Source organism: Periophthalmus magnuspinnatus, chromosome 6 (genome assembly GCF_009829125.3).
Source record: "Periophthalmus magnuspinnatus isolate fPerMag1 chromosome 6, fPerMag1.2.pri, whole genome shotgun sequence".
Lineage (NCBI taxonomy): Eukaryota > Metazoa > Chordata > Actinopteri > Gobiiformes > Gobiidae > Periophthalmus > Periophthalmus magnuspinnatus.
Window position 1 is genome coordinate 30,008,889 of NC_047131.1, and position 11,063 is coordinate 30,019,951.

The 11,063-nt window shown below is 39.5% G+C and overlaps 1 protein-coding gene across 2 annotated transcripts in view; it reads right to left on the minus strand.

The window, feature by feature from the left end:
- LOC117372110 (cocaine esterase-like) overlaps positions 1-3,745 on the minus strand; it is a 50,439-nt gene extending 46,694 nt beyond the window's left edge. The window contains exons 1-10 of one of the 2 annotated variants that reach the window (XM_055222331.1): positions 3,652-3,745; positions 3,018-3,210; positions 2,797-2,935; positions 2,594-2,727; positions 2,320-2,473; positions 2,139-2,243; positions 1,532-1,630; positions 1,321-1,464; positions 1,180-1,260; positions 958-1,102 (exon numbers count right to left, since the gene is read on the minus strand). In XM_055222331.1, coding sequence (XP_055078306.1) covers positions 958-1,102; positions 1,180-1,260; positions 1,321-1,464; positions 1,532-1,630; positions 2,139-2,243; positions 2,320-2,473; positions 2,594-2,727; positions 2,797-2,935; positions 3,018-3,210; positions 3,652-3,733 — 1,276 coding nt within the window. In that variant the 5' untranslated portion in view covers positions 3,734-3,745. The remainder of the gene's footprint in view (positions 1-957; positions 1,103-1,179; positions 1,261-1,320; positions 1,465-1,531; positions 1,631-2,138; positions 2,244-2,319; positions 2,474-2,593; positions 2,728-2,796; positions 2,936-3,017; positions 3,211-3,651) is intronic. The other variant, XM_055222330.1, reaches the window with a different exon arrangement.
- Positions 3,746-11,063: the final 7,318 nt, after the last annotated feature.

The window sequence follows — 11,063 nt, forward strand, 5'->3', positions numbered from 1 at the left end:
GTTGGTGAAGCACTGCTTCCCCCTCCTCAGGCGACAGACGGTTTGCCAGAATTTCTTTGAGGCCGTCCGATAGTCTTCCTCCATGGCCTCCATGATCTCATCCTAACCCCGAATTTTTGCCACCAAGACAGTACAAGCTGTGGCACACTTGGCCCGCCGGTACTCGTCAGCTGCCTCAGGAGTCCCACAAGGACTCCTTCTTCATCAGAAGTAAGTGATACTGTCTTGATACAACATGACAGTATCACTTACTTCTGATGTCCACGTCTGGGTTCGGGGGTTGCCGCCGTGACATGCACCACAGACCTTACGACCACAGCTACGAGCAGCCGCATCAACAATCGAAGAGGAAAATATGGCCCACTCAGTGTCCATGTCCCCAACCTCCCCAGGGATCAGGGAGAAGCTCTCCCCGAGATGCGAGTTGAAGACCCTCCTAACAGAGGGCTCCGACAGACGTTCCCAGCAGACCCTCACGATACGCTTGGGGCTGCCAGGTCTGTCTGGCTTCCTCCGCCAGCGGGTCGCACTCAACACCAGGTGGTGATCGATTGACAGCTCTGCCCCTCTCTTCACCCGAGTGTCCAAGACATGCGTCCGCAGGTCAGATGACATGACAACAGCGTCGATCATTGACCTCTGACCTAGGGTGTCCTGGTGCCACATACACTGATGGACATAATTTCTGTCAAATAATATCTTAATATCTACATTTTTGTACAAAAACATATTCCCAAATTGTTGCAAAAAATGTAGATTTCTACATTTGATCTGGATGTGGTATCTGTTCCTGTTCCGTTACTTTCTCCTGCTTTTCTTCCTGTACACAAACTGCTGCACTCCCTGTCCACCTCCCTTTGTCTTTGTCTGTCTATAGGAGTTGTTGCACCAACACTGACACGTTTCTTTGTTTGTAACAACACATAGAATCAACATATATTCATGCAAATATCAAACCTGTATGAGCGTTTGCAGTTTTCAGCGCAGGAATGGTGAAAGTTAAATCTGCAAGAATATCAGTGAAGGCCGTCCGGAGTATTTTGGGATCCTCGCTTTTTCCTGTGTATTCATCTATGATCAAGTTCAGAGCTACATCTTTAGGCTTTAAACAAAAACATGTACAGTTAGAGCAATGCCAAATTGGAAATCATGGCAAATATTGTTCCCATGTAATCTCACTTCATCGGCGTAGAAGATGGACAATACGCCTTTCACTTCATCCCGAGTCATTCCCTCTGTCCAGCTCTTAGGTGCCAAATACTGAGAGGAATGGGAACTTCAGACAGCTGGCTTTAAAATCAAATATTTTAACTTACTTACGCTGGGGAGTAGCCAGCCACATTCGTCGCTTGTTATACCAGTCATAAAAGGAATATTTAGTAGCTCATGGTTAGTAAACAGTTCATGTACAGGTTTGGTCAAGAAAAGTCCATCAACTGTTATTCTAGGTCCCAGGCCCGGTACCTACATCAGAGGGTAAAAAAAAAACATGTGACACGGGCCAAAAAAGTGACAGATAAAAACAACATACCTCTGTGAGTGGCACTAGTTTTTGTAGATCAACATTTTTCATGCAGTTACCAATAATTTCAGGACTTTCAAGGCTGCAGCCAGACATGTTTGCTGCCAACTAGAAAAAGTTCAAAAGTATGTTTTTGTGTTACAGGACACTGACATTAAACCTCCCATATTACACTACGTTTTGATGTATGTTACAGTGTTGTTTCCTCATCACAAACACTCCTGGAGTTTTGTTTTAGTTTTATTCACACAAGTTAAACGCCCAAACCCTGCATGTTTAGACTGAGTTCTCTTGTGATGTCATGTTGTAATACTGGAAGTCCTGCAGCGTGTTTTCTAAACTCTGTACAACTTCATTAGAATTTGGATCATTTCTACTGAACTAAAGGTAAAAAGGTCGCTGTTAGCTTAAACTACCATTTCATACCATCACAAACAGATCATTTTGAGCTTTGGAAAGGTAGACAGACTAATAATCAAGGATTATGCAAACGTGTGAATGAAACAAAACAACTCCAGACATGTTTTTAAGGAGGCGATGGCATTATAACAAGGCGTAAAGCTTACAAAAGCTAGTTCTGAGTAATATAGAACCTTTACTTAAAGACTATACCAACCGTTGCGGTGATAAGAGGATCTATTTGCAAATCATCAAAGATTACAGCTGTGCCACTCCCTGAAATTCCACCATGGAACAGTCCATTTGACAAAGGTGAAAGGAACTGTTCAATTAAACAAAAAAGACCATAAGACAAATGTAGACAAAATTCAAAATACCAGCTGATGTGAAGATCCTACCAGAAAAGACACGCTCATTCCTCCAGCGGACTCCCCAAATATAGTGACTTGATCTGGGTTCCCACCAAAATTGTGGATGTGCTGCTGCACCCACTTCAGAGCCTCCACCTGATCCAAAAGACCAAAGTTTCCAGCCATGTCTTTCTCTCCAGTGCTGAAATTAATAAGAGGGTTCATCATAAAAGTTGAGATTGTAAGGGTCTGATATGTCATTCTCATTAGCGTGGATCATCAGTTTATTCCAAAAGGGAAACAAAAGTCCCCGATGTTTTACCTGAGAAATCCCAGAAGTCCTAAGCGATACTGTATCAACACGACCACCACATCTTCATACGCAGCCAACGCAGAACCATCATATGCAGAAGCTGCACCTGAAAGAAATCTTCCTCCATGGATCCAAACCATAACCTGTGAAAGACTACACCATTATTCAGTTCATAGTTATAAACCTGACTGATCTAAGCTGCTGACTCTTACAGGGAGCTTGGCGTCAGAATCTCTGTTTGCAGGAGTGTAAATGTTGAGGTAAAGGCAGTCCTCTGAAATGTCTGGAGTTTCTACTTTAATGCCTAGTTTGGAGGCAAGATTTTTCAACACTGCTTTATTCTGAACACACCTAAAAAAGAGAAAATGATTTTTGTGTGTGTGAATTGGGCTACTGGAGCTTACACACTACTTGCTCATAACAGGTGTCTTACATGGGAGGTTGTTCAGTTGCATCTTTCACTCCACTCCATTTTTCTACAGGCTGAGGTGGAGCAAATCTAAGAGCTGGGCCCACAGGCGGCTTAGCAAACGGGACTCCTAAAAAGGCATGTGCTCCAGTCTCTTTGCCTTTCACTGTCACATAACCACCTTTCAAGATGCCCAGAGAAGTTTGAACAACAGGAGCTGTAAAGGCACAACAGGAACAGAGTGTCCATGAAGGATATTACAAAGACAGTTCATAAGATATCTTAATCAGGCTTGTTCTGTTGTATTCAGTGGGTCCAAAGTAGTTTTTACCTCATTTAATTCACCCTTATCATTTGACTTGATTGCCTGTAGGAGGACTTTGTAAACATACAATCGCAAGTTCTTATGTAGGACCTTGTGCACTGTTGAGCTTGGTTGGTCTCGCTCCTGTTCAGCCTAAACCCTGTCAGCTCATTTTGAAGGTTGGTATTTCCAGGTTTGTGAATTATGACAATTAAGCTGCTCAATAATCAGTGACACAACAGTACAGTAGCAGAGCATCTGTGCAGCTCTCTCTAGTGCAAAGAAATGAAAGAAAAAAAAAAAATCATATCCAACATTCTAAGATGCTACGAGAAGACAGCTGAATGTACTCACCATGCTGATCTGCACTGCCACCTTGAGCATGTAAAAACAAACCCAAAATTAAAGTTACTATGAAATATGTGTGGAGCGTCATGGTGCCACTGTGAGCGTGTGAACCAGGATAACCTTGTCTTCTTTTTTATTTCACAACCAGACAGACAAAGTGGGAAGTCAGTCTAAACCCCTCCCACCTTCTCTATCCTGTCTAAATGCATCGCTGTGAAACAATGGACTGAGAGGCAAAAGTATTGGGCTGTCGATGGCTGACAAACCTAGACAGGTGACATACAGTAAGTACAAACTCTTTATTCTTTATTTGTTTGACAGGGACAATGTGCAAAAATTGAAGATGCTTTACACCAGATTATAGCTGAAGTTAGTTTCCATCTGTAGTCCCTGAACAGGTGAGAAATACAATATAAAATGTAAACAATATAATCAGTGGAGGGCTGGATCAAATAAATGTAACATATGCTGAATGCCACACTGTGGAACATTCTAGGCAAAGCAACGACAACACATCATATTGGCCTACAGTTTCGGTTTATTTATTTATTTGTCTTTATTCATACAGGGGAACCCAATGAGAGGCACTTGGGCTCTTTTTTTATGGGCGCTTTGTTTCAGCTTCATAATATCTAATGCTCTTAACTTAAGGATTAAAGATTAAATCATTCATTTTCTGAGTTGCTCTATAACTCCGTGTGCTCCTTCTCAAGCTGCTGTAACTTTGAAAGAGTCATGTCCATACAGTGTCTAAAAAATAAAGTGAGGGACTGGTAAATGCAGAGTCATTCTAATTTCTAATGCTGGGAACTTCAAGATGTGGGCTCGTGTTCAGTTTTGGCAGTGTATGAAAAGTTGAATCCCTGTTCTATTCCCAACAGATGTGGCATTTAACCTACATTGCTGTTTTGTGTTTTTTTTTCTTGAATTCTGATAGATCAAGTGGAAACAAGGAAATACAAGGAGTTACCTTATTTGCTGTTAAAAGATCAAAATGATCCCACACAGTGACATTTTTTCTTTTTCTCTCAGGCTCCATTTTGTTGATGTAGAAGGGAAGGTCTTTTTTTTTATCTTTGGAAGAGTAATTTTCTTTTAACAGTGATTCATCCCGTTGACAGATGCAGTACCTTTCAAACAGTTTGGTGCGTCGGAGATGAACGAAACAGCAGCAGTATTGGTCACATGACGTTTTTCAAGCGACACGTGCAGCGACACGGGGCTTCGCTCTATAAGCTCGATACATGCACCGCCGTATCAGTGCTGCTGGACCCATCATTAACACAAAGTAAGTCAAAGTGCGTTACAGAATAAGAAAGACATTAAAATCACAATACAAACAAATCAAAGCATAAATAATAATAAAATCAACCTTAAGAGAAAAGAGTGCAGGATAAAAATCTTTCAGTCACATGCACACCGGATTATAGATATTCAATTCAATTCATTTTATTTTTGTAACGCCCAAAATCACAACAACAGTTGTCTCGAAGGGAGTTCATGTTTCATGTTTTGGTTGATGGGAGAAACCGGAGTACCCGGAGGAAACCCATCCAGACACGGGGAGAAACATGAAAAACTCCACACAGAAAGGCCTGGGCGATCCGGGGATCGAACCAAACCTTCTTGCTGTGAGGCATGAGCCACTCAGCCACCGTGCTGTCTAAACGGGAAAAACAGACAAAACAAGAAAAATCGGCCAGGCGAGGAGGAGGGAGGCGGGGGGAGGAGGGCCAGGCGGGGAGGAGGGGAGGGTCCAGCTGTCATCGGGGCATCTGAAAGAGTTACACTCCACAGGGGGAGTGGGACAGGGGACAACATGTGAATAGCATTACTGATGAGAAAATAGGACAAAGTAGAGGATAGTGCTCAGGTTGCCATACTTCCCCCAGCTAGTTATCTCCTACTGCAGCCTGTCTTATCCCGGGTTTTAATGTCACTCCCTAACTCCCTCACTAAGTAACCTGGTCATACGCTATACCGAAGAGGAAGGTTTTAAGCCTGGTCTTAAAAACAGAGACTATGGGGGCCTGTTTAACATCAGCAGGGAGTTGGTTCCATAGCACAGGATCTTGGTAACTCAACTGTAAATAGAGGCAAAATAATAACAAACGGACCTCTTCCCGATACTGGATTGGTATAAACCCCGGATTTATACCAGGAGCAAGGTGAATGTCACACAAAGAAGAAACAAAAACACAGAAGAATAAACAAAAGCACCATTTTTTGGGGGGGAAATTCAAATAGGAAAAACAAAAAATATTGTACCCAGAAAACAAATCTTACATCAGGAGGATTGAAGAATGACAGAATGCTTTTCGCTTCATCCCTTGTCCACTTTTTCAGGATTACAGATATGTGTGAGCGTAATGCGTCAGTATAACTTTTAACTTACACCAGAATGTAACCTGGTCTGGGAACGCCTTGGGGTCCCACCGGAGGAGCTGGAGGACGTGTCTGGGGTGGGGGAAGTCTGGGAGTCCATGTTTAGACTGCAGCGCCTCGGAACCACAAGAATATGGACTATAATCTCGTTTTGACTGAAATGGACTCGGGGATCGATCGACAAAGTGATTGCGTTTTCACGGATGATTTAAACGAAAACCAGGCCGATCAGACCCCGACGTCGCGCTCGTTCCTTGACGACGCTGGACTGAAAAGGGTCAAACGGGCGTTGAATTTGCGCGAAGAAACGGGCAAGAGGAAGAAAATGGCCGCCAAGATGGAGGAGAGGGAGCAAGTAGTGTCTGTGCTAAAGCGAAAACCGTAACGCAAAGCCGGATAAGCGGAAGAAAATGGACGGATGGAGAAAGTAACCGACCACCTTCATTAGTTGTCATACCGATCATAAATGGGACCTTTAGAAACTCGTGATCATTTATAAATGGGGAACAATTGGGTGAATTTAACATAGTAATTGAGAAACAGAAGTGTGTTGAGGGAGTCGGCTTACAGTTCATTATGGCTGCAAGATTTACAAAAATATCTAATCTTATTATGCAAGAAACCAGCTAACCCAGTATTTCAGACCGACATGTTCTGAATTGCCTCCTACTTGTTAGTTTAGCAGTTCATTTCAGTCTTTTCTTGAATGTTACTGCTGCTTATGTGTTGAAAATGTGGACAAACCAAGGCAAAGCTAATATTATAATAAAAGATTGTATTCCACTTCCACACAGCTAGTTATAATTTTAGCTATGACTTTTTATTCTCCAGGCCTAGTTACCTGGTCCAGACCTGCATAAGGAGTCCAGCGATTTCTGTGCACACTTCTGCCATCTCACTTTTGGAAGAATAAACCCAACAGAGGTTCCTTAACTCTTTCCAAAAAAATGCTGATATATTTGAGATGAATGCTAAAAATTCCAATGTTTTAGATTAAAAACTATGTGCAAGTTACTACTTTAACTGTCTATATTTTAGCCAGTGGCCTTACTAAAACATCCATGTACTTCTTTTGAGTATGTGTAGATTCAAATGGCTGTGAGTCGAATGTTTAAAAGAGAAGCTAAAAATTATACTGACAAATCAATCGCAATCACATCCAAATGTCAAAAACAATTCCACTTGTAATATTTTATCTGAATATATTGTTAGCAGAATGTAATTTTGATATTGTACAGTCGCAGCAACGACACCTGCAGTTTTTTGTTGACATTCCTCTGTGGTCTGCTATGACGTCTTTAACATTATCACTTTCCTCAAATCAAATCGTTTCACTGAATTCTCCCAGTCTGAAGAGTAAATGTACCCAGTTAGCGATTCTGTTGTCACCTTCAGAAATCACTTTGATGCAGGTTATTGATCAAAACAGGCTAAGGTTAAGTTTTTAAATGTGAGAAGTTCAAATTATGACATTCAGTCAAACAGTGATTTCCAAAATTTAGCGCTGAGGTGGTTAAGGATGGGGTTCAGTGACATAACGATGGTTTAGAAACTCAAACTGGAGTTACAGTTGAAACCAGAAGTTTACATACACTATATGAAAAAAACATATGCACTTTTTTTTCTCACTGGCTGACATGAAATCAGACTAAAGCTTTCATGTTTTTTTGTCAATTAGGATTACCAAGATTGACTTTCTTCATTTTTCTGCCATTTAGCAAATAGAAATAATTTTGTTATTACTGACGGTGGTGGGAGGAGCCATGTCAGACCTGTATCATGCAAACGATGAGGGTGTGGGGGAGGTTGAGGTGAGGTCAGCTGAATATGAGTGGGACAGACTTTTATTAATTCATTAGGTCTATTTAAAACCCTCCGCACTCACTGTAAAATGACCTAAGCAGGGTAAACGTAAAGACTGTAGACATAGGTTATGAGAGAACACGGTCTACTCGCAATAGAATAAGTTGGTGTAGGATCAGAAGTCCAATTTAGTGGGATTTCGTAGTCACAAGACGTCCCTGTAGTCCCAGTTTTGAGTCCTGCGTCCTCTGTCCCAGGAGATTTTTCCAAAACCATTGACTTTATACAAGAAATGTCCCAGGTGACTCTATTTTTGACCAGTCTGATCCCCGCCAGCAGTAAAGAGGAGCGTACATTGTTACTTTTTTTAGCTTAAATATAGAAAACAGTGCTTGAAAATGAGCTTAAGGCAAAAAAAATTCACCGGCAGAAGTTCCTGAGTGAATCGAGAACAGACACACTCGTTTAACTATCTTGTTTATACCAACCAAACCAAAATCATTGACTTTATACAAAAAAATCTCATCAACCTAGTGTGATTGTTAAAATACTACTTTAACTGAAGCATATTACTCTCTAGTTAAGTCCACCGACACGCTATTATGCTGCAAATTTTAACAATTATCCTCCGTTTGTTGTTTTAATAATATTTAAGCCCATGCCAAAATGATCCTACTCAAACATAATGGTGTAAATGTATTGAAAAAAATCGACTTATGTAAATGTAAAAGTTCCTGTTAAGAAATATACTTAAATAAACTTAAAGAGTAAAAAGTAAAAGTATTTTGCGCAGATTTTGAGTCTCATAAACCTTCGAATGTAGTGATTTTGATAAAGATTTGGGCTGAATTTAGTTCCACAGAATCAGGTGAATCAATATTTCTATTCTAGCTGTTTTTATTAAATTATTTGTTGCTGTGTTTTTGTTTCCCTCAAAGTTTCCACTGTAAAATCTACTTAAAGTACAGATACCTAAATATTTTACTTGAGGACAGTACTTTACTACTTTTACTGTGTTGCGTTCCACCACGGGAAGTTTCCAATAAAGCTCAGTCCCATCTTTTTTTTTTTTTTTTTTTTATCTGAATTTATTACAAGTACCTCCTTTCAGTGCCTCTTTATTGTATTTGTATGTTTTTATCTCATTTTTTCTTGAGTGTTTTGAAAGGCGCTTATAAATAAAATGCATTATTATTATTATTATTATTATTATTATTATTATTATTATTATTCAATGCCTCTGTACCTGATTGAGACTATAACACTGGACTAAAGAAAAGTGGGACACATCTGGGGGACTTATTTAATTTAACTTACATTTCTATAACAAGTCAAAGAAAAAATCTAGACTAGTTTCATCTTGGCAGTAATGAGAATGTTTGTTTTAGCTACAGAACACCTGCATTAAAATGTATTTTGTAACATTTTCCATTGCACGGTCCAATCAGAGTCCTGTATTCTGAACACATAGATTACTTTTACATTGAGTTGCATTTAAATTACAGGCTAAAGACGCAACATAATATTAAAACAGCTTTATGTTTGTTTAAGTTTGTTCTGTATTTCCGATCACTGATTGGAGATGGAAAAATCTCACGTCTCACCAGAAGAGTTGTGTTTTGTATTTTTCTCACTGATTCTGTGCAGTTTGAAGCCTAAATGACATGATCAAATACCGTCAAGTGTTCCTTTGATTTGAGAAAAGTAACTGTACTCTGAATACCATTAAATGAAAGAGTAACTACCAGAATACAGTTACTCGAAATGAGTGTGATGATCATGCAAAATGAAGTACAGTGGTCCCTCGTTTATCACAGGTTAAAAATAACCTGCAATAGGTGAAATCCGTGACGTATCCGCTTATTATTCTCTGTTTTTGTCTGTAAAACCCCTCACCACACACTTTATACACTTTTCTCACGCAGGCGCTAACATTTTCTCACATTTCTCTCTCGTTTAAACTCTCTCAAAGTTCAAACCTTCGTAGGCGTCTTTGTCGGTGCAGAACGTTTCATCGACATTGTGGGTTTTGTCGGGGAGAAAACAAATCGCAAACATACAGCACTTCAGAGTCACACTGTCATCCAACATTTATGTAAATTTGTCTGGCACGGAGAAGACTTTTTTTTTTTTTTTTTTTAATTTTGAAGAACACCCAGTGACATAGAAACGCATACAATATTTACAGCTTACTATTTACAGAGAAAGTTGTGTTGATGTGTAAAAGTGTTGGGGGGGGAGAGTACAGTACGGTACCTGCATTATTCTGTCTTGGTTTTCTTTGTAAATATGTGTGTGTGTGTGTGTGTGTGAGTGTATGAGTGTGTGTGCGGCGATAAATACTACTAATAATAATAAAAGTAAAGATAACGATAACAGTTTTTATTATTGCTGTCATACTCAGTGTTCAATGGTTGGTCAATATTGCTCTATGTTAGTTTTGTGGTCCTAATGGTGGTATTGGTCATTTAGATTTAAATGTAAAATGTGTGTGCGTGCGTGTCCTGTACAATGCATTAAAAGAGGCAAGGTTTTGGTGAGCCCGCACTCAAGGGGCAGTACCCCCTAGCAACGCGCCCATTCCTTGCTAACCCTAATCTTTTTATGTATTTGTTGTCAATTATTATTATTATTGATTAATAATTAATTTATTATTCTTAATAATTGTTATTATTGTGTGTGTGTGTGTGTATATATATATATATATATATATATATATATATATATAATATGTATATTCATGTTCTTTATTTTAATATTTAATATGTGTGTTTATATTCATCCATTTATTTATCTCCATCAGAACTTATCTGATTTATCTCCATGGCACGGAGAAGACTGATGGATAATGATCTACAGTCCCTTAGCCAATCAGGATGCAGAACACAATGCACGAGGCTGTAAAAAAAAATCCGCAAAACAGCGAGACCGCGAAAGGTGAATCGCGATATAGCGAGGGACACCTGTATTCTGAACGTGCATTCTCAGTACAGTTACTTCCCAACACCGCTTATAGGCCAAACTAAACTAAATTTACCAAAGCTATGTTTATTTTAACAGAAAATGATCCATGATCTTATAATTTAGGTAAGAGTAGACAGACGTTTTAACATATTTGAATGATCATTACCGCTAAACCATCAAAATTTAGTTAATACAAGAGAAGACAAAGTTACTAAAGCTGTTTTCTATTAGACTAGACCTTTGTGTAAACTGTGGTGACTTTAAAA